Raw genomic sequence first — 26,776 nt, forward strand, 5'->3', positions numbered from 1 at the left:
ACCCTATTAAAGAAGCTTAACCCCAAGCCGGTTTTTATTTTAGAAACAAGTCCTGTTTTATTTATGTTGCCAGAAAAAAACTGTTCAAGGCTGCTGTATATGCATGCCCCTGCTCAATGCTTGCATTCCCTGGACACTGTGTACCGAGGCCCTCGGAGGTCCTTTATGGCCCTTTGAGGCTCTTGGAGGTTTGTCTCTTTCTGTAAAGCTCTAACTCTCATAGCTTTAATGTTTGTTAAATGTAATTGTACCTTGGTGATGCTGCTTTATTCTCAATGGCATTCACCTGCTAAAAGGTTAAACAAATTAATGGCATCATGTGGTCACAAACCGCCAATATCACAGTCCAATGCATGATGGGACTGATCCACTGACTAAATGAGATGATATAGTTGATGTATTATCAACCTGCACATCAATCTCATCACCACAAACTGATGATCGAGATCTTGATTATCAGCAACATAAAACCAGGACCAGCATCACCTCAAGAGATGAAGAAACAATCTGGACGAACGCCTCATGATTCCTAACTGAGCAGGAATGCAACACACCCACTGCTGCGCTCCTCACAAACCACAAATTTTGGTTTCCTCTCTCAGAGGTTCCATTCGTCCCATTTCCCACGAGGGAAGCCGGGCGAGGAAAGGAGATGACTCGCAAAATCCCACCGATTAACCCACGGCACATCGCGGGGAGAGAGGAGAGGAAGAGCCGAGGGATAAAGGGACGTTTCCGCCAGGGAACAGAGGATGGAGAGGAGGGACGGTGAAAGAAGATCCGGCACACAAAGAGAGTTTTGTGTCACTTTAGGCCTCCAAGTGGAGCGGCCTCGCCAGGGCAACCACAAGAGTGGACTGCACTGCATGGTGTGTGTGTGAACGTGTGGTACATTCTTTGGTTTGGGGCATGGTTTCATTGCAATAAACTGCAAACACATAAACAGAGAAATGCATCTGGAAATTGTGCCTGTAACAACTCCTCTTAATCCAAGATAATAGCTCGGAAACTGTTTCTGATGTCAAAGCAGAGCAACATAGCTGCAGAGCAGTCGGTGGAAAATGTTATAAATAACAAGCAAAACCAGGAACGAGGTGGGAATAAAGGAACGCCGGAGTGGAGGACGCCGAAATTCAGCTGTGTCCAGCTTTCACCATAGAAACACGTGGTCAAGTAAATTCCGTGAAATCCAGTAAAAACACATCAAACACCTCTTTTTTTTATTCTATTCAAATGGTAAAAAACCAGTAAATGTTCGATTTACAATGTCAGAAAAAAATATCCTCCACCTGGAGGATTTCTGCTTGGAAAATGACTCAAGCAGCTTAACCAATAAATATTTCTCCCTCGTCATTGACGCACAGATTTAACTCGTCAAAAACCCCCACATTCTCTGAAAAAAAAAGGGGCTGTTTAAGAGAGAATAAACACTACTAATGACCGTTCACTGGCCTGCTTTATTTTTAACTTCCAACTGCATCTTGTTAGGAAAATTTCACTTCACTTGCAAAACCTACGTCACGGCAGCTGCAGTGTGAAGAGACGCCAAACGAAAAGGAGTGGGAGGATACCCGAGAGTTACAAAAAATTAGAACAGTCCCCAGAAGTGAGTCCATCTGATACAAAAAGGGAAAATCAGCCTAACTATAAATGTCATATACCAACACAAGTCTGTGAGGGCTGCTGAGGGTGTAAAATCAAAGTACCTCGTGGTGCTCTGAAGAAATCAGTAATAAGCTTGAATATTTATAAACCCAAATCACATGGGGAGAGAGCACGAGGACAGATCCAGCAATAAAACCAAAACTTCCTCCACAGTGTTTTCTGGAGGCTTGGAGATCATGACGCTGGGAAGACATGACACCCGCTCCAGTCCGGGAGTCTCGGGTTGAAATCAGAACCGCGTCAGATTTACGAGGTGAACCGAATCACCTTCCCCGAGCGGAGAGTGACTGCAGCACGTTTTCACTGCGGCTCAGCAGAAAAAGCCAACAGAGCTGCTACAGTACACCCCCCACCCCACCCCCCCCCCCACTCCCCACCCCCCCCCCCCCCCCCCCCCCCCCATCACATCCATGCAGTTCACGTGTAATCCGAGTTTAAAACAACACGGCTGAGGTGTGTGAGTGTGTGCATTCCCCCCCAGTGTGAGGGTAAAACGAGGGGAGGGGAGGAGGCGGGGGGGCTGACAACAACAATAACAACAGCAGCAGCCTCGGGTCAGGACTTTTTCACCTCACACACACATACACACACACACACACACATCGCATCTTTAATACACTCTGCTGTTTTTCCGTAACACACACACACACACACACACACTGCAATAATAAAGCAGTGTGCTTAAGGGCAACGCGGCTAATGTACCTACACACACAGGGCTTGTTATGATAGTGTGAGGACCTATTATTTTTAAGAGTGGGGACATTTTTTGTTTTGCAGAGGGGGAAACAGTCTGGCTGGTCTGGGCTTTTGGGGTTTAGTCACAGTTTGGTTCAAACTTGTGGTTTGGTTCAAACTCGTGGTTTGGTTCAAACTTTGGTTTTTACCTCATGATTCCATTCAAACTTTTGTTTTTTGTTCATAATTTCTACGCAACAACTACCACTCTGAAAACATCCCAATACTGTCTAGATTTCATTTTGAACGTGTCTTGTGACTCAATATGAAATTTACTCATGTGAAAAGTGACTCTTTCGGTCAGAAATGTTGCAGACGTCTGGCCGAGTTCGCAGCATTGTTCTGTTTTATCAGCAGCGATGAGGACGATTGGATAAAAGTTGTTTTTCTTCTGTCAGCGAGCGTCCTGGCAGAGATACACCGTGAGCCGCAGACGCAGCGGGAAGGACAGAGCCGAAGGGTCCGCAGATTAAAGATAGATGCATTCCAACCCCACCCCAGAACAAAACACACACACACACACACAGACCCTGCCTGCAGCATCACCGACTCACAAGCTGCATGTTCCTGCAGCCGCCGGTTTATCTCCAAAAGTGCCTCATGTGATAACGCCATGCAAAAACTTCTCTCTTTGATTCAGCTTGGTTACTTTGTTCTTCTGCTCCTCCATCTCTACGTCACATCCACTTTCTGAATGAGAGTCAAAGTCACTGATGTGTTGTGAAATCTATATGTTTGCCATGAAGTCCCACGGAGACCAAGGCTCCGGTTACATAAGGTTTTCAAGGTAAAACGGAAAAGTTTCGTCACATTTTCAGGGTCTGTTTACGCAACTTTTTGAAAACAGCTAACAAGACGGAACTTTGAATGGAGTTGGTAGTTCAATCACAGTATTTCTATAGTGTTTTCCATGAATGATGGAATCTGACTGACTTGATTTGCTGAGAAAGTCTCACAGATTTGCTTCATTCATAGAAAACACCATTTATCACAGTTTCCTTGTGACGGGATTCTAGAGAACCCATTAAAGAGATCTTCCTTCCTGCATGGTTCCAGCTCCTTTGACAGTTCTCTTGGTTTAGTTTGACACTAAGTTCAGTATTTGAGGTCAGTCTTATAGATTCCACTTAAAGATGTCACTGGAAGCTCTGGGAACATGTTTGCTGTACATTTTCCAGACACTTTATAGGCAGGAAGCTTGAATTTAAAGTGTATCATTTATCAAAATGTGCCAGCGGCATTCTTCCTTGGAAACGGTAGTAAATGTTAAATAATAATGAGAAAAATAAAATATAATGATTTGCTGTCTCAGTGAATGTTAAGGCCAGTTATTGAGAATTTCAAGATTGTGAAATTTAAAGATGAAATAATTTAATCGTGATTTGTTGTTTATATCTTATGTGGGCAATGACAGTCATGGGAATAATTCATGATTTCTTTTTAAATTGAGGAAATATTTTTGTTTTCTTCTTCACTTTTAACTCAGAACTGTTCAATATTATTGACAATAACAATAATAGTAATTCTGAGACATCTATGTTGTACCCAAAATAGACAATATGACTTTAAAAACTGTTTTTTCATACTTTAAAGAGGACTTCCATAGAGACTGAACTCACTTTGACTCGGACAAACGCTGAATAAATGGACAGAGTGCTCGATTGTTCTGTTTGACACAAGGAAAACTTGGTTTTATCCTCGTAAATAACTTAATTGACGATCAGATTTAAAAAGATGTCTGCCTCCCCTCTGGCTCTCGGTACTTTAAAGGTTGTTGGGAACAGGAATGCTGCCTCATCAATACACTCCATTGTGGAGCGTGTTGCTGCACAGCATATGTTTTCAGTTTGGAGGGACAGTGAACAAAGCAGGGCAGCGAGCACGAAAACACACACACACACACACACACACACACGCCAGCATCTCTATCTGATGGCATCCTCATCTGCCTCCCGCCGAGCAGATTGCTACTGGAGGCTACCTTTTACAGGAATGTAGGAGGGGAGGCGCACACACACACACACACAAACGCCTGTTTACCAGTCCAAGACAGTTGGCTGCATACCTTCGACCAATTGTCAAAACATTCTTCGGTACGATTCCCGGGGTTTCTACGACTGTCAACGGCAGGAGAAGAGTGGAAGATCATCATCCGGGTGAATCTGGGTGTTTTCAAGACACCTGTGTAGGAATTCAGTCCACAGGAGCAGCGTTTCCAACCGAGGAAGGACATGAAACAAAAACATCCCCATCATCCAGCTTCCATGTTTCCACCATAACTTCAAGGTGAAGAGTCTTCAAGCGCTCATGTATATTCCGACAAAATAATGATACTCGTATCTTCAGGATCCATTTACATGACAGTGTTGGAAGTGAAACTGTCGTTTTTGCGTTTTCGTTTCAGAAAAGCTTTGCGTTTACGTGACAACATTTTGAAAACGATGTCCGTTTCACACAAAAACACTGAAAACGCTGTAGTGAGAATGCCAGGCCATGAGATGGCGCTACTGGCTGCTTCTCTACTCACACAATGGGCAGAAGAACTCTACTACAGTCTAGCAGGGTTTCAGAAAAGTTGCACTTTCACCCTTGTTTCAGATTTTTGAGAAGTTCCGCCCAAAACAGTTGCGTTTTCAGTGGTTTTGAGCGGCATGTCATGAAACCAAACCCTTAAAAACGACTTTCCATTTTCACTTGACAATTGAGCCTCAGTTTTCATTCCAAGCATATAACGACTTTGACAATTGCTTGAAAGCTTAAAGTCCTTTACTAAACGACATTGAAACATCTGCCATCATCACATTGTTACTTTCGCAGTGTACCTATCGTTAACAGACTAGTTAACTTGCTGTCAAACGTAACATTGAAAACCGTCTTAATTTGTTTTACTGAACCAAAGTCTGGAACCTAAAACACACCTGAGAAACTGGAGAAACTGAGTGGTAAATAAACTCATATGTCTAAGAACAGCTGGATGATGGCTAAAATAACCGAATGTGGTCCGTCAATCAGACGCTGAAATTCAAAGCTCCAAACCTTCACAGCAAACACTCCTGTGAAAATGTCTGCGTGCCCAACGGTTCCATGGAAATGCCGCCTCAGGAGCATGTCCAGAGACGGGAATCGGCACAGGCCTCGCAGTCGATCATGAAGCCACATATGAAAGTGATCTGACGGCTCGGCAGCAGCTGCCCTGTCGAACACAAACTCACCGCACAAAGGACACGAGGGAAAATATCGCAAAACATATTTAATTGAGAACCGGTGGCATTTCAAATGTTGAGTCACCCCAAAAACAAACAGAAGGCCGTTTCCAGTAAACAAGCACAACAGCCACACCCAGGAACCTCCAGAGATCTGGTCTCATTTATCGACTTATTGGTTGGGTGTATTTATAACTTTTTCTGGATCGTTGAGAACTTTTTCCACTTAACAACTCGTGAGTGAACTTCATTTAAGGACGTGAAGAATTCAGAAATCATGACCGGAGTGTTTACTGAAGTTTTTTAATGTCTATGTGTGAACTATAAAAAAAAACCTCACTGAGCCTGTGTTAACCACACGTCCTATTCAAGGCTTCTAGCTGTGATCTGTTAGGAAACCGGCTCTCTGACTAGTGTTGGTCCTTCCTTCCTCTCTACACCACCTGTAACCATCTGTGACTGCGGCGTTATTATTATTCATAAACGAGGCCTTGTCAAGACACTGCCAAAATTTAGGCGCATCCTTGTTTGCGCGACGAGATCAATCAGGATCTCGTTGTGGATCATCTTGACTCTGCCCACTGGAGCGTGTTTGATCCTGAACTGACTGGACGGTAACTCACCGCTAACAGGCTGAATGAATGAATGAATGACCGACCGGCTTGCTGGGCAAATAAAAACTTCCACTGACCGTGTCGTGACGCAGCCGGCTGCCTCCCGCGTGCAGAGAGCGAGCGCCGCGGCGGTCCGGGGGCGAGCCGCTCGTACGAAAACCCTCCCCACACGCCCAGACAAAAGACGCACGGCCCGCAGGAGTGATTAGTTATGCTCCTGGTGGAATGTTGACCAAATGGCTTATATCCCTCTGCTGTCTCAGTCTGGAGAAACTGCCCCTTCCCCCCCTGTCCTGCAGCACACACACACACACACGCAAACACACACACCCTTTAGAACATGGACTTTGTAAAAGAGCAACTCTGTAGCAGAAACGCGACAAAAACACACGACGGGTGAGGAATAAATCCGAGTCACATAAATCTGAATTTACTATTCATTTATAAAGCGCCAAGTTCTGTCATTGAGGAACTTTTAGAAGAAAAAAAAGAGAGACAGATAATGCGGCCAGTTCTCTGAGTCAGACACCAATCAAGCCAAAAGGACTTTTCTCATGAGGGGATGAATCAGGATAAGAAAGGGGAATGAAAGACAAGACGGTTAAAATGTTGCATTTTAGAGGAAAATATCGATTAATATAATAGAGAAGAAAAATTGAACGATGGTCTCATGAACAGGGAACAACAACTTCAATCACACACTGAACTCGTTTCTCATAGAAAGATATGTAAATTGCTAATTTCTGTTGGGAAAAAAAGACACTTTGGCCACATATAAAATAAAAACCAAACATGATGATGATGATGGCCGAAGTGTGAAAGCTCAGCTGTTCAAACCTCAGATAGGTCTGACCAGAGAATGAGGCTGGTGTCAAATTACAAGTAATTTGATGGTGAATCAACTTTTGGAAATGCAGACTGCTGAAGTTATTCAAACGGAATCCTGCTATATTCCAAAAATATCCACAGATATTAGCCACAGCAAGTGAAATATTGATGCTGGTGTCAAACTACAAGTCATTATGTGACAAGTATATTTTTAACTGCTATGAATTTGAATTTGACAAGCTATTCAAGCAGAAATCTACAATCCTGAAAATTGTGTCAACTGTAAACACCACTTGGATAGATGTTGGTGTCAAATTACAAGCTGAATATAAATCTCTGTATAAAAACCATTTATCTGAAATTGCAACTCGAATGACATTCCACAATACTGCTCCATGAAAACAACCGGCATGGCAACAGTCTGTATAAGACGAAGATGCTGGTGTCAAATTACAATTCATGACGAATCCTTTCCGAAACTACGAAATTTAAAAGCCTTCTCAAATTCGACTGGATTAAAAAGAGAAGTGCTCTCTTCAGATATGTGTATGTTTTAAAGCTTGTTCAGTCCAGCGCCTCCAGCCATGTTTCCCGAGGTTCCACTGACGGCCCATCATGCACAGCTGCTTGACGGAAGCGGAGGATTAAGACAGCATTCAGCTGCTGTCCATACTGATACACTTAAAGCTCTGTGTGCATTCTAACCCCTCCAGGCGCTCGCAAAATCCTAAATCACACCGAAGAGAACACTTTCACACACAACTTAACTTGGCCTTCTCTCTCTCTCTCTCTCTCTCTCTCTCACTCCTCCAAGGACATGACACTTAATTATTAAACACCTGAAACACTGTTCAGCGGCGGCGCTGCTCAGCTGTTCCACCGTGTGAATCGCCGTGTGTGGGTTTAGATCAGCCACTGGACACAAACCAGCCACAGACAGCACTTTGATTTTTATCTGCCGGTCACATTTTCCCAGGGGCCGTGTGTGTGTCTGAGTGTGTGTGTGTGTGTGTGTGTGTGTGTGTGTGTGTGTGTGTGTGTGTGTGTGTGTGTTACCGTGTGTGTTTCCAGATGACCGAGCCAGGCGTTTCCATTCCCTACTGCGGTGGACGGAGATGCACGCCGGCCAACGTGCACGGTCAGACGTCCCAACAGAGTGGGCATGAAAGAGTGAAGGAAAGATGAGGCTGGATGTCCTACTTAGGCACCGGACTGAACACGCACACACACACACACACACACACACTTACACACACACTGAGACCACCCCCAGCTGCAGAACCCACACCAGTAATTACTTGCAGTAATTCAGAGACACCCTCCTTATTTCCAGCAGCTCACCGCCCGCAGTGCGACGCGGTGAGGAAATGTCAACGTCACGTCAGCATCTGAACAGAACCGACCTGGAAACAGGGACAGTCGTTCTGCACGTCCGTCCACGCCGCCGGTGTGACATGCTGGTGCTGTCAGTGTCGGTGATTGTGAAGGAAACAGATAAAAACAGCAAGACAAAACGGGCACAGAGCGACTCTGAGAATGGCTTTTGTTGAAGAGTCACAATCTCTCATTTCAAGGATTCCCGCATCCCACAGACACCCCACTGGATGGTTTCTGCCCCGAGCTCGGCCATCTGAAGTGGTTTGCAGCCGTCTGTCAGCGCCTGGGCGTTTTTAGCCACGCGGTCAGTGGAGCAACCAGAAGATGAACAGAGCCTCAGTTCATCTGGGATCCACTGGGCACCCCTGGAGGGGAGGGGGGGCTCTGACCTGCTGTTTTAACAACTCTACCACTTCAGTACACTGGTGTGTAATGCTTTATATGCATACGGTGACAGCTGACACACTCCAACCAACAAAAGGACATGGAAGATAACTTTTTATACTTTACAGATGACAAATAAGAGGAGAAGAGGAAACTATTTGCATGGGTTGGGAATCAGAATGAAAAGCATGCATGAGTGAGTTTGTTGCAGAGCTACACACTGATGGAGCTGCAGTGTCCTGAAGACATGGATTTATGATGAGTTTGCTCCTACAGCCATCAAAAAACACAAAAAAGAGAGGAAAAAGTGGAGGATTGTGCCGGATTGGAAACTTCTGGGCGGTTTGTCTGCATGTGGCTGAGATTTTTTTTTTTTTTTTTTTTTTACACACTTGTAAAGCTGCGAGTGTCAGATGTGAACTTACTTTAGTGATGATGAGCGGCTCGCCGTGCTCGAGCCCTCCTTTCAGCGTGAAGCCCCAAGGCGCGCCCCCGCTCAGCTGGACCTGGATGTGGTGGAAGGACACGAGCTGCTCCACCGTCTCCATTCTCGGTCTCTCGTTTCTCTTCTCTCGCGGCGGCTAGCTCGGCTCCCTCGCCTTCTCCATCACCGCTCTAACATCAACAAGGAATGGATGGATGGAGGGGAAGAAGGAGGAGGAGGAGAGGGGGGAGGGCGGAAAGTTTGTCCAGGCGTCAAGTTACCGGAAGTTACGGCGACGGCGTCGATTGTCGGTTGCAAAAAAAATTTATATTAGCCCGCTAAAATATTATGAGCCCGTTAAAACAGCATAGTGTCACTCTACTTTTTACAACAATTCCATGTCGATTAGTTCACGTCAACTGCATGTTTTAAAATATGTTCAAACAATAATAAAAAAGCGGGATTACCCCTTTATTTTGAAATTTATGTCACGTACTTCCGGCGTAGCTTTCGTTAATGTGACGCATCCGCAAACTTTGGGAAAAGTTTTCCCATGCGGTCCCGCCCACTTTTCGAACGACAGGCGTGACTGACAGATGAGTGAGCCAATAGGAGAGAGGCTCTAGAGCGCGGTGGCCAATAGGAGGAGAGGAAGTGGGCGGGGCCAGACGTGCGGATACCGCTTGAGGCGGGGGAGCAGAGAGCCGCTGCTGGACCTTCATTTGTAACCTGAGACCGGCTACTTCTCCTCCTTCTGCTAAAACTATCAGCGCCTGATCACCAACACGAAATTAGTACTTCACATTACACTTAATTTATAATGCAAGCAGTATGGATATTAAAGCCAGACTGCCTCCAAAGCCTCCAGCTGTTTGCTTATTACAGCGTAATGATATGATATGGACATTACCATGCAACAAAGATATAGGCCTACCGACATGTCAGTTATAGGAGCACTTGGAAACCAAATTAATTTCTCCCACACACACACTTCTACAATAAAATAAAAATTACTATAACGCTACAAGAACTGCTACAAACAGGCACTAATTTACTAAGAAGCGTTAAAATCTACTGCAAAATTATGTTAAAATCATAAAAAGCTCGAAAAACCACTACAAGCAGGTGGTAAATGATGCTGAAGGACACTGAGCTCCAAAAAATACATGTGAATAACAAAGAGACTTGGCTTTACTATTAAACATCAAGCCACTACAAGATGAAATACAAAACATTTCATAAACAGGAGTTAATCAATGAAAAGATGTAAAAACCTAATGTAAAAAAATAATGCTATGACATAAAAAGTACATTAAGCTGCAACAAACAGATGCTAAATGACTGGCTAAATGACAAAAATTAATTGACCAACACAATGAAATGATGCTTGTTAGTGATACTTTTATGATCCATTTTTATTCATTTGTTGTTGCAGCCACACATATAACTATATCTTTGTTTTATGCTGTATCTATTTATTGAGTTTGTGTATTTGAACTTTGGAGACAACTACATGAGATGAGCAGCTGTGTTGAGTATTTGAATCACAACAAAAACATATTTGCCTAACCTTCTCTTCAACTCATTGTTGTTTATAGCTCCTGGTATTCAGAATTATCATCATTGCATCACATGTTTTTGCAGAGTTTGTCCATGTTGCCATTCCTCAAGCTTTCCGTATCAGGTTCCACATATTTCTAAAGCCAATCTGAGCCGTTAACCTTCATATGAAGTCACATTTAATCACAAGGAGGCTGTTACATAAACTAAATGTACTGAAAATGCAAATCTGAGTGAAGATCATCCATCTTCCACACTTTCTCCAAAGACTTTAAATCCATGTTGTTAAGACAGTATCTGGAGAAAACCCATGCACAGGAAGAAGATGTGAACTCCACACGAAAAGGCCAACAAGCTGGGACAAATGAAAACTGGCACAAGGCTCATTACATAAGAGCTTGAATCTGTTCCATGTTAGAAAACTATAAGCTGCAAGGTTTTTCATACATTTCTTTACTTTGGATTCACTTTAATGTACTTTTAGGTTCGCTATAAACCATTCCTCTTTTTTTTCTTGTAGAATTTCTATATTTTGAGCTCAAACTGAGCATTTTTGTGGCGAGTTTCATGACTCAAGCTCAGTTGTCCTGTCTGAGAAGTCAAAGCGGAGCAGTTTTCCCACACTCTCCCCGCAGACTGAAATGATTGGGACTGGGGGATAATGACGGCTGAGGAATGCCACCACGCTGCAGCGTGTGTGAAGGAGCCACTATCTTCCAAACAAACGAGGGGAGATAAAGAATCAAAGGCCGACAGAGGTGAACGTGCCCTGACGGTTCACTTTTCAGATTCCTCTCAATCTATTTTTCGCTCCCAGAAAGCCTGAGCTGTAATATTTGGTTATGGTGGTGAGCTTCATGTCAGATCGGGTTCAGAAGGCAGAATAAGGGAGACGGTAATCTTTGGTTGCCACACTTTGCCACGTGTTCCTTTCTTTTGTTTCCATTTGGTTGGGTTTTGCAGGATGTGGTGCGTACAGCCTCTCCCTGCTGTCAACAATTTGCTTACCAGAAGCTCGGTGATCCCAAAGCTTCAAATTAGACACAAACAAACAAACAGTATATCACAAAAAACTGCCATCGCTGTCTGTGGATGCAGCTGAAGCTGTGGACTGAGCCACAATACAAAGGAGAATGACACAGACAACTCACTATTTAAGTCAATTATGTCACCTTTGGTGAGATTAATTGCTGATATTGTTAGGAAGTTTGATTAGTTACCTTCACCAAAGAAAAAAACTAGCAAAAAACTAGCTTTTGTGGGATGAAAAACAGATAAACACGTGTTTAATGCCCCAAAAACCTCACTGTTTAAAACTCAAACAGTGTAAACGTTATATTATAATATTAAGGTTTATATATTTGAACTTCTAAGCAGTTTTTCAGTTGCATTATGTGACTCCACCACCTGATGGCAGTAAAACAAAACATTTCCAGTCCTGCATCAGCACCGAAAACTCGTTCCTTCTGATGCTTTACATGTTATTTTCAACAGAGAATTGTTGTCTGCTTCTAATTTTCCTGCACTTTCTGTACTTGATTACACAGTCTAATGGAAACTTTGCACTTCTACAGAGGACATTGGGCAGGACTTTTAGGACATTTCCACAATTTGTAACAAAATATAAAGCATATTGAACCTTTCATTTCAGCTTTGTGAAAATCAAGGTGATGAAGGTCAAAACGTTTGTGAAATCCTACAATTTTGGCATAAAACGTCAGGCTGTTGATTTGTGTAAGTTAATCGAGCTTTTTGTTAGTTTGCTATTAACACTTTAAACAAGACTTTAAGTTGTCAACAAGAGCCAAGAAAATCAAACAAACAGAAGGTACTTTGTACCAACATATTACAGAACTATGGTGAGAAATTATTTACATTAAAAGAAAGTGCAATTTTGGTCAAGTTAATGGTCTTTTCAAGAAATTATTCAATAAACATGACAACAGTACAATGGTGGTGATTCCAAACGTTTTCAAAAGTTCGCTGAAATTAACTGGAACGCTTATCTGCAATTTCAATCAACAGGTGCGCATCTGAAACTCAGCATATCATTTGAAAGTTAATATTTATCCACTAAGAGCATATAAATCGAAATGTGTCATGAATTTTTGACATGGGTTGATCATCTGATCTCATGAAATTATGCAACATTGTAGACGGTATATCCTCAGATAGTGGACGCCTAAACAAAACAAGCTTCAAATATTTAATTTTAAGTGTAAAATGAATGTAACTATATTGACACATCTCTTTTATACTCTATTTTTTGAAAGATACACCTGTGTTTCTATCAGAGTCCATCCCTCCACGCTTAAATACCGTCTGGAGTGACTTTTACGCACCTTTTACGCACGGACCACGTGGCCTCCCCGCGTTCCCGTTGGCCTCTCGCGCTGATCCGAGGGGTTAATTGGAGGTCACCGTCAATTTCAGGAAGCGATAGTAGTTTCCACAATGGCCAGCGAACAGGTGAGCGTGTAGTTGACGCCCTCGGCCGTGTGGAGGATGGTTGCCAGTGGCGCTCGCTAGCAGCCAACATGAGGACGACCCGCGCCAAACCGGGCTTCCTGCGCGTGCTCTCCTTGTCCTGTTTCATCTACCTCCTCTGGTCCGCGTGCACCGGAGTCGTGGCCGACCGCCGGGTGGCCTCCCACCAGCCCACGCTGAAGCGCAGCCGTCGGAGTTACCAGAGCGCCAAGCACAAAGGCGCGCACCACCGGCCGCTGACGGACGAGCAGAAAGCGGACCAGAACCTGCAGTTCATGCTCAGCCTGTACCGTAGTGCCGCCGAGCCGGACGGGCGGCCCAAACAGCACCGCAAGTTCGGATCCAACACCGTGCGCCTGCTCAAGCCCTGCGCGTCCTCGGTGCACTACCTGCCCGCTTCTGGAGGTGATGGAGCCAATTAACTCTCTCAGTCAGCTGCAGCCACCGTGGTTTCATTTCAGTTGTGGTTTAGCGATCAAGTGAGAGTAGGAAGTGGCTTTTTTGGAAATATTTACTCAAAAGCTGAATAACTTGGTCAGTCGCAAAGTTTGTAGTTTAAATACAGATTTATCAGACAATTAAGTCCATACAAACGGTTTTAGATTGAAACAAAATGTTTGCCTGCCTTTTTGAGACAGCCAAGTAAAAATATCAATTAAGTGCCAGGAAATGTGGAAAAATCTCATTGAATATGTAGGTGAAAGCCTCCTGGTGTTGAAAATGGACTTTTGGGTGTGTTTTTCCCCTTTGAATGGCTCATCTTTCACCATTTTTGATTGAGTTTCTGGATGTATTCTGATTGACAAAACCAATAAAAGCAGGCATATTGAATTAAGGTTGTTGGGAAAGTATTATCTGGTCCTAATGAATAATTCCCAAATATTGTACCCATCAATACAAGGAGTGTGTGTTTGGTTAATGTGAAGAACCAAACAAAGGTGCCCTGTTCTAAGATGAAATTCTTACGCACCTGTCCAACATCTTAGATCTGCTCAGTCGGACTCCAGACGTTCGGGATATTGGACCTATTGAGTCATTCTGGTCTCTTTAGTCGGTCCTGATACTTCCAGGAGATGAATTGTGGGTACTCTTCATGTGTTCACTTTCCTGTGTCCTCCATCTCGTCCTCAGATCACTGCTACACCTTCACTGTGCAGTATAACCTTGACACTCTTCCCTCGGAGCAGCTGGTCAGAGCGTCCTTCATCCACCTGCGCTCCTCCCCTTCCTCTTCCCCGGGCCTTCCCAGCGCCGCCCAGGCTGCCGAGCCACCCCGCTGCAGGGCTCAGATCACCTCGCTGGGCGCCAAGACCCTGGTCACCCTGGAGCCCCACGAGCAGTGGACGGAGACAGACATCACGGCACACATCAGCGGCCACTTCCTGCAGGGGAAAGGCGGCGGCGACGAGGCGGGCCACTTGACGCTCACCGCCCAGTACTGGTGCGCAGACGCCGAACACCCGGCCGCCGCCGCCGCCGACGACGGCCGGCCGTGGTGGCTGCCCCGCCTCGCTGGGAGAAAGCAGTGGAGCGGCGAGCCCCACCTGGAACTCCCGTCTCTTCTGCTGTACCTGGAGGAGGACAGGGAGGTGAAGGACTGGATGGGGGACCTGCTCGGGGCCGAGGGGGAAAGCATCATGATGCAGATCGGGCGGTGGCACCCGTCGGCCCGCCGCCGCCGCTCCCAAGACTCCACGTCTCCGGAGCCGAAAGATTCCTCATTGGACGCTCTGAAGAACGCGCCGTCCTCCTCCTCGTCCTTCTCCACCTCCCACTCCGCCTCCATCATCTCCGACATCCCCGCCCTCAAGCACAAGGCCGGCGCGCCCAAGAACCGCTGCAAGCTGCACTCCTTCCGCCTGTCCTTCGACGAGCTGGGCTGGGGCCACTACTTCATCGCCCCGCCGGTGTACAACCCCCGCTTCTGCCAGGGCGACTGCCCCAGGGTGCTCCACTACGGCTACCACTCCCCCAACCACGCCATCATCCAGACGGCCATCAACGACCTGGGCCTGGGCGACGTCCCCCCGCCGTCCTGCGTGCCCTACAAGTACATGCCCATGAGCGTGCTGGTGGTGCACAAGAAGAAGGTGGAGTACCGGGAGCTGGAGGACATGGTGGCGGAGTCCTGCACGTGCCGCTAGAGGCGGAAGCCGATCCCCCCTTTTTTTTTTTTTTGCGGGAGACGGTTTGACGTAAGCACTTTAAGAGGAAGCGGCTGAAAGTGAACCGAAGGCCTTGCAGACGGGCGGAGCTTCCTTGCTCTTCCGATTCGTCACCTGCAGAATAATTATCCCGTCATTCTGCGAGGGTGAATATTCAGAGTCGTAATGTCTGACATGTTTCCGACTCGGAGGGAGGGGCTGGTTCATTCCAAAGCATTTTAAAGATAACCTAAAAAAAGAAAAAAAACTTACGTGGTACTTTAACCACCAAAATGGATTCAACTTAAGTATTAAATAGACAAAATAAATTTCCAACTTACAACTTAACACGTGCTTATTCATAATATTTAAACAGAATTTGAACCCCAACTTTAATCACCTTTGAGCCTCAGTTGTCAAATTAATACTTGGTTTATTTGTATGTTTGTTTTTCTTTGTTTTCCTGTATTTCTCTAGTTTTATCCCTGATCTGCTTTGCATCAGGGCTGCAGTTCTCAGAGAAAACCTTTAATTTTGAGCGAGAAGAAATGATTTCTGCATCATGTGTTGGCACTCATGTAAACCCACATTCCTTCCGAAAGAAATTGACACACTGCTGAGAAACCAGTTTTAAACGGATAAAGGGTCGGCCATGTTGGATGTAACCACGCAATGTTGCATTTCTGCTGTTTACGATCTGAATTTTTTGAAATTTGTACATATTTATGAGAGGAGGGGAGGGGGTCTCCTTAAAACAAAAAAAGAAGAGACGCTGCTGCTGCGAGCCCGTCTTCCAGATGAACGAGTACAGGAGAGGCGCGATGGCATTGGATGAAGTGTTGAGGTGGGAAAGATTGCAATTTTTATTACGAGTGCAAATGAATAATACAATAAAATGCAAATTTTCTAAAACCAAATTCACTTCAGTTTTTCTTTTTCTTTTAAATCGTTTATCACTGCTTTAAGGGTTCTCAGAAAACGGCTGCAGTAGGACATCCAATCCAGCAGGAGGCGCTCTTCACTTTCTCAAAAACATTGCATGGAGCAGACTGGAGTCTTTAAAGTGCTGTCATTTTTTTGACAGCACACTCATTTGTTGTGCATGCAGGGATTTCGGCCTTTTTCCTTGACCTGTCAACTTTGGATTTGCATACAGAGCAAGAGGTCAAACGGATCCTGAACAGTCAATATTCAGCCTGTGAAGGTTAGACGCTAAAAGGAGGGGGGAGTGCGCTTACTGATGAAATTTGTCCCTGTTTTATTCTAGTTCAAGGCTCACAGACTAGGCCATTTGTGACTCTGCTTTGTTGAGATAAAATCTTGTCATGAAGCCCAGGTTGATGTCATTGTGATCAGAGCAGGCAAAAAAATAAATACTTCATAAATTTCTCCATGGAAATAGATGTAGCCTGATACCTTCACAGCTACCTAATGCTGAAAGAAGCTTCTTTCTGAATCCACACTTATTTTTTCCTGCCATGCTGATGCGATCTGACGTGTGATCGGAGCCTTGCTGCTTAGAGCAGCTCAGTGTTCCGTCCTCAACCGAACGGACAGCTTAAGGAAAGATTCGTTTGATAAATTCTTAATTATCCATGGCCTGATTGGGCCACCCAGAAGGCCGCTGTTGCATGTTCTTCCTGTGTATGTGTGGCTTTCCTTCAAGCCTCAAAAGGATCTGAACATGGAGGGTGGATGGTGGATCAAGCGTGCAGCTTACAAACGGCGAACGTCAGAACAAAGCATCATGGGATCAATCCTCCGACTGAATATGAAGATGTTCAAGGTACGTATAGGCCAACTGAACCAACAAGCAGGTGAGCCTTTCTTCTGCATGTCGATGGAACAATAAAGCATTTCACAAATTTGCAGCGCATCATTGAAGTGTTTTGGAAAAAGTATGTCAGTCACAGAGGTTGCATAAGAATTCACAGTCTGGCACAATCAGGCCAGAGGTGTGTGTGTGAGTGTCTGTGTGCACGCACATGTGTGTTTGTGTGTGTCATAAAGTGGGTCGCAGGAAAACTCTTTGCTTCATCATTGTTTACAATCACAAACCCACTTTTACATGGATATCTATGTGGGCTGACCAACACACACACGCACTCACACACACAAAACTGACCCCCACGTAAACAGCACGACCAGTTCTAACTTGTTTGCAACACACACACATCTGACTGTGACAGATCACCAATCTGTTCTAAAATAAACATTGACAGGTGATCGCTGCTGATTTATAACAAATATACAGTCACGAAATCCCATAAATGAATCCATATTAATGCAAAAAGGTAAAACACGTACGGCACAGTGGAGTAGTGGTTTGCACTGCCTCACAGGAGCATAACTGTCTCACTGGGGACTGAGGCCGCCCTTTGACCTCAATCAAAACCCTGCTCCGACTACGTTGACTTACATGAGGACAGATGGCTGAAAACTGCAAATTATTCATTTCAGAAAAGTTTAAAGTTCAACTAATTCTGTAGATTACCTTCTCGGCATGCAGAGTACACCTGGTATAAACTTTCTTCATCAGAGGCCCTCTCAGTGTCAGGTATATGGTAGAAATGAGTCTCCACTCGTCCAGGTAAAGGTGCAGTTCCATTGAAATAAAAGTGAACCGAAGAAGCTAAGAAGAAGAAGCAAAGCTATTTATTTCATTCATTTCACCTTTATTTTAGCAGGTCAGCTGAAAACCTGTTGTCATTTGTAACGAAGACCAGGCCAAGAGGCAGAATGAAAAACAGAGAGACAACTCAAACAATCTTAAAAGAAAGTATTTATGGTGTTTGAAGATATATATATTAAAGAAGAAATCATCAAAAAGTGAATATGCAGTATTTTTTTTTTTTTTTTTTTTTTTTTTTTGTAAGGGGTTGTGTGGTATTTGTGAAAGATATATTTACTATGAATGTACTCCATATGTGAGAAAAGTTGTGCGGAACAAGTTGCATTAATAACACCAGCAACTATGAAGAAATCCATATTATTGTGGATTTCATTTAACACATTTAACAATAATGAAGGGAAAATATGAACCAAAGAAGCTGTTTTCTTTTGATATTTTATGAAAACCCTGTTAACTGTGCACACTTCCAGCTTTGAAACGGTCTTTCCAGTTACTGGAGGAAAGGTCAACACTCCTCTGGACTTTTGGCTGATTCCTTCACAGCGATGAGACAGCAGGATGACTGAAGGACTTCATGTAACTCCAGACCGCACGTTCTGATTTCACTTCTTGAGCAGGAAACAGCCTACATCAGGCAGGAAGTTACATTAAAAGACTGAACTGTTTAAATAAGTGAGGCAGGGTTTGCATTTATTCACTTTTTTCAATAAAAAAACAGTAGCACTAATGAAGGATGAGAGTGATATTGTGATTATACGTCACTTTCTGGGAAGATTCGAGTGTCACTGAAGTCTAATTCGATTCACTTGTTTGTCGTCTTGCCCGAGGACGAGCAGCGTTGTTCGGTTACTGGAAGATTTTATTAGATGCTGACTGGAAGTCTTCAGTTTTACAAGGCGTCGGTGTTTGTTTTCCCCAGGGAATCAGTGACTTTCCACCTTCTCGTGTTCTTGTCCGCATGAATAAAGCGTGCGTGTGTCTACATATGTGACAAGGAGCGACAGCCAGTCAGCAAAAAGTCATGATACTGGATCAATAGGTTTAAAAAATGAAGAGCGTGAAGCAAAATGAAGAGACGTGTTGCGTTTCAGAGACTTGAGTCAACATTTAACTGAATGATCCGACAAGATTTTTAATGTAATTATCATGAATTTTACAAATTGTTTCAAACTCTGAAGGGAAACATCAGGAGTTGTGGTTATTTTTAGGTTTCTCTGGTCCGATCTGAAACTGGGTTAAGTACATAAAGCTAATGAGAAGCCATGAAGTAAATGTATAAATAAGGTTATTTACTGTGGTGCTCTATTTACTTTACTATAACATGAAGGTAGAAATGCAGGAGAAAACAACAACAAACCATTAATCATTGAAACATTGTTTTGCTTTCTAATTCGTTAACTTGTGATTTATTTTAAAGTGAGCGATCAGCTGATCTGCGGCCACATCCACCATCTGATAACAACTGGCTCGGATTCAAGGCCTCTGCGCCGTCCGGGCCTTCTGGGTAGCCTGCTTCTGTGAACCTGGGCCTGGTCAGTCCACACGGGGACGGAGAGCTGGTCAGATGAGGTCGTGTCTGGAATCATCCTTCCACCCGTTTGTGCAATTTAATCAAAGTCTGAAGTTCAAATATCTCAGCATAGTCGCACGGGGGTTTTTTTTTTCTTTCTTCACGGATTGTCTCTGTGCTAAAACGAGAACTAGCACAGTCAGTTCAGTTCACAGCGTGACCCTGGAGGACGGGCGGGTTAGCATGCACGAGGGGCGATCGTGATCGCGTTGACACCCGCTCACTGTCAAACAGTTCGAAAAGCCTTCAATGCACTTGCTGCAGCAGCACTCAGGAGTCATGAGCGACCATAAAATCAGATCCTCAACTCCTATTTTCATGTCATGAGTGAGTTTTTACACCGAGACCTGAAGCTGAAAGCTAACGCGACTTGTTTCAGCGGTAGCTATAGAGCTAGCTAAAGAAGCATCGTGGCAAACCAGAATTCCAATATTACCATTTTGGAAGACAAAACTTTCATTCAGTGCACCATACTTATTGTCTATTTCACATTTAGGACTCAGAAGCACATAGAATGAATAAAATCTTTCAAATGAGCGCTCGGGCCAAAGCAAACACAGATGCGTTGGGGCCCGTCTGAATGTTTACCGATGGTTCGATAAATGGAGCAGACATTACGGACGTCACGTGCCGGGATCATGCGTGAAGCGGATCGGCTTATGTAAACCGCACCTGAGGCCTCCACGCCGCGCACGTCCTTACCTGTGTTGTATAAGTGGGACTGCGGGATTTGCACTGGGTCAGCGGCCTCGGCGGTCAAAGATACTCGGCAGCAGGCAGACGCTGCGGCTCGATAAAACCTTATCAATGCCTGGAGTTCATTCACATGGCATTGAACACACACACACACACACACACACACACACACACACACACACACACAGATTCATCCCTCCAGAGTGTCTCGAAGCCCTTTTGACCCAGCTGTGAGTTACCGTCACGTGCGTGGCGTCCGATCCGCTAATGCTAATGCTAACCGCAGAGATAATAGACAGAGGCGGCGAGTGGACGGTTAAATTCCCAATGATCAGTGAAGCCGTCAAGTCTGACAGAGAGAAAGAGAGAGAGGGAGAGAGAAAGAGAGAGGAGTGGACTGTGACTCCCTCGCCCTCCCTCTCCCGGGATCCCAAGCCTGACTATAAAAAGGAGAGCCCGGTCTGCAGCACTTCGCTGAGTCAGGTCCACTTGAGAAGACTTCCAGCAAGAAAAAACCTGCAAGTATTTCAAAGAAGAAGAAGAAGAAGCAAAAACTGACTTCAACTTGGACGGAAAGTCAAACCAGGAAGCTACAAAGATAAATCCAGAAGAAGGAAAGATGCAGGAGAGAAGCGTCTTCACTCACAAGGCGGCGGCGGCAGCCCTGTGCATTCTGGTTTTGATGCTGATTCAGCAGGTGAGGAGACTCCTGATTTAAGCTATAAACTTTAAAAAATGATGGATTCATGTCTGAACGGTTAATTTCTGATGGCTTTATAGTTTTGCATTTACAAATAAAGTAGATTAAATATGATTTAAGAACTTTTTTGACCATAATTGAGAAGTACGTTGAAACGTTTTGTCGACTGTGTCTTTCATCCGTACCCTCAGGCGAGCGCAGCTCCGGCGGCCCCGCGGGTTCAACCCCTCTCCCACCGCGGCGGTGCGGACACGAGGGGAGAACATGCAGTCCACACTCTGAGGAGGATAGCCCGGATGACCCCGCTGTGGAGGATCATGAACAGCAAGCCGTTCGGCGCTTACTGCCAAAACAACTACGAGTGCTCCACCGGGTTCTGCAGGTAACCCCCGCTGGAACACACACCTTCAGCTTTATGCTCGTTTTGCACACTTTGCACGCTTTCAGAACTGAAGTGTGTTTTCTCTCCTCCAGCGCCGGACAGTGCTCCAACAGCCAAGCGCCCGTCAAATCCTGAGACGTGAACCCAGCATCCCGATGGGTTCCGACGACGGAGACATGCGCTCATCGCCGTTTTTGTTTGTCGCAATTTGTCACAATACAGCCAAAAAAAAAGTATGTTTTTTTTTTTTGGGGGGGGGGGGGGGTGTTTCCGCTTCCTAGTTGACATGAGAGAAATGGGCAAAGTGCAAAAAACTAATAATAATCAGGGAGTCTTTTATACGCCATGTTTTATATAATCTATTATAAACACATTTCTGTTGCTGAAAATCCCTGTTTCAAATATCAGCTCAGTCTGTGCTGTTATTTTTTTGTAAGAGACAGCAGAGACAGGACTGCGGCCCTCTGGGATCCCCGACCTTTACATTCCTCCACGTTTCGTCACCGCCGTCTGCTGTTGTGAACGATAAGCTATCGCTTTGCCTGCGCTCCTGCATCAGGAAGTCTCAAAGTTTCAAGAGCGGCCGTTACATCGGTGACGTAGCGTCGACTTTTAGCCTTTGACCGTGAATCTTTTTACCAAGAAGTTTCCACAAATCGTTTTATCAGAGAACATCTTTTTTAAAGAGGAGCCTGGAAAGTTTTTCTGAAGTGCAGAATCAGGGCAAAGGTGATAGCAGATGGTAAAAACACCAAAAGAAGAACTGAAGGTGAACTGAAAAGAGGAGCAGAGGTTACAAAAAGCATGAATGCAACTGCCTTGAAAGGATTTAAAATTGACATTGCTTTAGTTAAAATCCATTCTTGGATAGTTTATATGTAAGTTAAGTTAAAATTTCCATTTACAAATATGAGAATACATGGAAACTGCAGTAAACCCATTATTTATTTTTATCTTTTTCTTTAATGTTCTAAATGTTTCCCATTTATTTTTGTTATAAAAACCTACATGGATTTATTGGTGTTTTATTGGTTTTGTTTTAGAATAATCAATCACTCTAACTAGTTTGTTTCAACTTCCCCAGCAGGAACTTTTTCTTTTTTTTTTTTTTATTGGAAAATCTTAAATCTGTAACCGACAACCCGAGCATACAAGTGTCGAGGACAAATCTCCAACCTTGAGTCTGGAAGCTTTTGTGTGTTTGTTTTTTTTTTTTTTTTGCACATCTCACGAAATTGAAACGCGACTTCGGACTTTGAGCGCCTGCGAGTTTACTTTGTGCACACGAGGCAGGCGGCTGCTGGTATTTTGTGCGCTCGGCGCGACTGAGTAGGACTGCACTTTTTAGAAAAAAAAAAGACTAACTATCTTTGTACTGTGTACCGCTTTACTGTACTGTGTTACTTACATGTGGAGTGCTGGACGAGAGGTGGAATAAACACATTTGGGGAAAAAAAAGACCTTTGTGTGTCTGTGATTTCAGTTTTATATGCTGAAGGGAAAACGTTTTTTTCTTTGTTTTCTGTTTGTGCAGAATATATGTGAGGAAAGTGTCAATATTTTCACAAAACTTCACAAAAAACTTCTCCTGTGGCTGTTGCATTATGGGTGTTTTTACAAACTCACCCTGACAGCATGGCTGTGAGGGTAATGGTTTCATGGCAGCATCACTAATATTTCAGCTCCAGCCTCAGTGTTGTGTTGTGGCTGCTACTCTTAAGAAATTTGTTGGAAAACAAAAAACAAAAAAAAAATCTAAGTTTTCTTCAGAAGCTTCACCATTTAGTGGTTTTGGCGGCCAGATTGGAGCCTCTTGTGGGCCAGTTTTGGCCCATGGGCCTTATGTTTGACACCGCTGATTCATATAACGTATGAAAGTTGGATATTCTGCACTAGTCACAACTCTTGCACCCATTTTTTTGCAATTGAAATTATTCATTTTTCAACTTTTTCAACTTACGGCCTCGATGAGAAAAAGCGGACTCCAGACTGGGAGGGCTCATCTCACACCACAGATTCACATGTTAATGTTGCGGCATGTAGCCATGAGGCTCACTCCGCTGTCCAGGTGGGAATGCTCGTCTGCAGCATGTGCCGCGGGACGATAACAGGACGACTGTGTCTCCTTTTGCTTGCGGTTGGACGTTGGACCTCGGGGGGGCTCGACCTGCTGCATCGATGGAGCAAAGTCAAACAAAAGCCGGCGTTCTCATGTTCGCAGTTTCACAACAACGCAGACGGGGCGAACGTGAGAACAGACAGGAGCGGCAACATGGCAGAGTCACAAAATCTGAACAGAAATAAAGCTTTTAAAAGTTGAAATGATTAAAACTTAAGAGTTCAAGTTTAGAGTTTGAAACTGACAGGGTTTTAATGTGAAGTTTTTTGTAGCCTCGGATTTGGAGTTGATATATTGTCCGAATCATTCCATCCTCTGGTCAGAATGCTGAATTTACTTTCTTACAGTTGAGCATTTACAATAACCACCGTAAGTTTGAAAAGACTCCCAAAGAGAGCAATGGCTTGGGTGAGGAACCTTTCCACTTCTTTTCTCCTCTGACATTTCATTGTGTTATTTTTTTTCCTCTTTGTCATGGGTACTGAACCCACAGTTGACGTTGCTTGGTCTGAACTGGAGGCATGTTTCTGTTGCATTTTGGCGGACAATTACACAACAGTGTTGCTTGGAGCAAGTGAAAACGCAGCTTTTAAAACAGCTTTAAACTTCCTGCAAACTGTGTCATGTAAATGGGCGAAAGTGCAACTTTTCTGAAACACTGCTACACCAAAGCTGTAGAAACAGTTCATAGTCAGTAGATGGGCAGTAAGAACAATGTTTTCCTCCAGAGCGTCGTGACTCCATGGTGGTCTGTCCTCACGAATCTCTGTTTGCTCCCACTGTTAATATTGATATTGTTGTCTGTCTGTATGAGTAGCTTCTTTACAAAACAAGCAGTGGCCTTGTGAGCTAACTGCATTGTTTGTAGTGTTTCTGCTGAAACACACATCGTTTTCACAACGTTGCTGTGTAAACCTGAAACTTTTCTGAAACAAAATCGCAAAAAATGACATGTTTCCATTTTAAATTTCACGTCAAGAGATGCCCAAAGAAGTCCAAAGATTACAGAAGACACTGTGTTCAATCAACGACCAAACAGGCTGGTTTCACAGCATCCACTCCTGTTGGTGTGTGAGTGTGTGAAAGAGTGCGACATTAAGAGGCCCTTTCACACCAGCTCTGTAAAATCTGGATTTTATGCCAAATCAGGACATTCCGGGAAAATCGAAATCAGTTATGTAAGAACGCTTCCCTGAACTCAGATCCGAACCTTTCAACTCTGGAGCCCTCGAATCGCCCAGTATCGATGTGGAGTATCAGACTGTCCAACTGCTGGAGTGAGAAGACGCCATGTGGCTGGTTTTAGTCCGCGCCAATCAAATGAGGCAGATTTCTTCTTCTGCCTGTCTGCTCAGTGTTCATTTTGGCTGACAGCGCCCCCCGTAGAGCAGCCGCTGTAATTGCAGGACGTCGGTCCGTCACTGGTCTCCTCTCTGAAGTGCAGTGTGGAAACAAGTCAAACCAAATGAATGTGTGAAAATTCTTGCCCTACCAACTACCCAGGGGAGCCGAGTCCCAGACTTTCCTGGTAGAAAAGCAGCCCGAAGTTTTGGAGAGTCTCTCATCACGCATCAGCAAACATGTCATCAGAGTCTGACCCCTGCTGCTGTAATGAGAGCATCCTGTTGTGTTTCTGTTTACGGTTGCTTCATGTCTTTCTGGGTGAAGCTTGACCTCGTGTTGAACTTGCCCGCTTTTTGTTTTGCATCCCGTCCACCGAACTCTGTCCGGGAAAAGTGATCTGGCACCGCTCGGCTGCACAAAGCGTTCCTCGGACAAGCTGTCCCGGCCCTCTGTGCGAAGGGGAATCTCTCTTTCTCAGGTTGACTTCAATAAAACAATAGACTCGCACTGTGTTGTCTGTGTGCACGTGTTCGCTGATGGTCAGTGTCACACGTCAATATTTTCAGGTCTGTACAGCGTCTGGGTTTATTCCTGTCTGTTTGCACAGCCGGATGGACATAACCCAGGTATTTCGGTCTCTGTTTACCATGAGGGTTCACCTTGAACTTTCAGATAGCGCATTTCAAAGTTCTGAAACACGTGTTTACTTTGCATAACCGAATATCTTGAAATGGCCCCAAAAACTGCCGAGTCCTCTATTTTGGTCCCAACAAAGCAGGTGGGACGCTGATGCAACGTGACCCTATGAAAAGACTGAGGTCTCCAACATGGTGATGACCACCACATGAACAAACAGCTTTGTTTGGTGTATTTATCGTTGTTGTTTAGGTCTGGTGACGCTCTGAGGAAAAAGGTTTTAGAAACACTGGATTTTAAGTTTTTGTGTTTTAAAGCTATTTTGGATTAATTAAATTAATTAATTGATTGAATTTTCCTACATAAAATCACTCACTTGACCAGTTGAATAAATTCCAGCAGTATAAATTCCATTTAAACATTAGCCAACATTTTAAATAGTTAATAAAGAATGTTCAGACCTAACTGTGTCTGAAAAAAGTCCAGGTTTTCTTCGTACTGTTTGTCATTAAGTTGTTGGAAACCATGCAATCCCCCGTTATCAGAAATCAGGCGGCATGTCGAAACATTTTTGAAAGTCCAGTATTTCAATTTGTCATCTATCTGCAGCAGGTTTGAAATCTTTCTCATCTGGGTTTGTGTTGCATCAGGCAGAAATATTGACGGTCAGGAGTCAATCGGAGTGAAAGACACTGTCTCAGTCCATAAATGCTGCGGAAGGAAGAAACAAGCGAAACATTTTCACTTAAATTCAGAAGTTGTGTAACAGTTCAGACAAGAAATCAGACAGTATTTGTACTGTGTCAACACATTGGGATCATTTTTAAAGCAAATACACGTCTGACCAAGTCTATAACATGTGCTGGTGACAGTCTGGAAGAGCGATTTGACTTGACATATGACTTCTGACCAAGAAGTTGGACGGCAAACGCTGTTATACATCTATGGAACATGTGCAGAAGGACTCCACCATTACCACATTTAGATTACCCAAAATGCTGTGGGTTTATTGAAACTGTGACGCTTGGATTGGGAGACCAAGCTGCGATCTCCGAGAAGCTAAATCTGATCTGTGGATGAGGAAGAGTCTTTCTACTGGTGATGATGAGGAAATGAGTCTCAGGTGTGCAGCTCCACCAGAAAGCAGGGGATGCAGACCAGGCCGACAACACACACACACACACACACACACACACACACACACACACACACACACACACACCACACACACACACACACACACACACACACACACACACGAGAAAGAAACACA

General features: G+C 44.3%; 2 protein-coding genes across 2 annotated transcripts in view; one reads left to right on the forward strand and one right to left on the reverse strand.

Moving 5' to 3' along the window:
• Nucleotides 1-9,412, reverse strand: part of shroom4 (shroom family member 4) — a 61,145-nt gene extending 51,733 nt beyond the window's left edge. Inside the window, exon 1 of the mRNA XM_030088283.1 lies at nt 9,235-9,412. Coding sequence (XP_029944143.1) covers nt 9,235-9,357 — 123 coding nt within the window. The 5' untranslated portion in view covers nt 9,358-9,412. The remainder of the gene's footprint in view (nt 1-9,234) is intronic.
• A 3,918-nt stretch (nt 9,413-13,330) lies between these two features.
• On the forward strand, nt 13,331-15,424 carry bmp15 (bone morphogenetic protein 15). The gene is made up of 2 exons (XM_030088318.1): nt 13,331-13,685; nt 14,412-15,424. Exons 1-2 carry the CDS (start codon nt 13,331-13,333, stop codon nt 15,422-15,424), a joined length of 1,368 nt encoding a protein of 455 aa, XP_029944178.1.
• The last annotated feature ends 11,352 nt before the right edge of the window (nt 15,425-26,776 follow it).

The sequence above is a fragment of the Salarias fasciatus genome, chromosome 3 (assembly GCF_902148845.1).
Source record: "Salarias fasciatus chromosome 3, fSalaFa1.1, whole genome shotgun sequence".
Taxonomy (NCBI): Eukaryota; Metazoa; Chordata; class Actinopteri; order Blenniiformes; family Blenniidae; genus Salarias; species Salarias fasciatus.

What these genes read in the sequence shown, in the direction of transcription:
- bmp15 (XM_030088318.1), top strand. Translation starts at nt 13,331, where the DNA reads ATGAGGACGACCCGCGCCAAACCGGGCTTCCTGCGCGTGCTCTCCTTG. An exon ending in CTACCTGCCCGCTTCTGGAG is followed by an intron (nt 13,686 to 14,411) that starts GTGATGGAGCCA and finishes TCTCGTCCTCAG; the next exon opens with ATCACTGCTACACCTTCACT.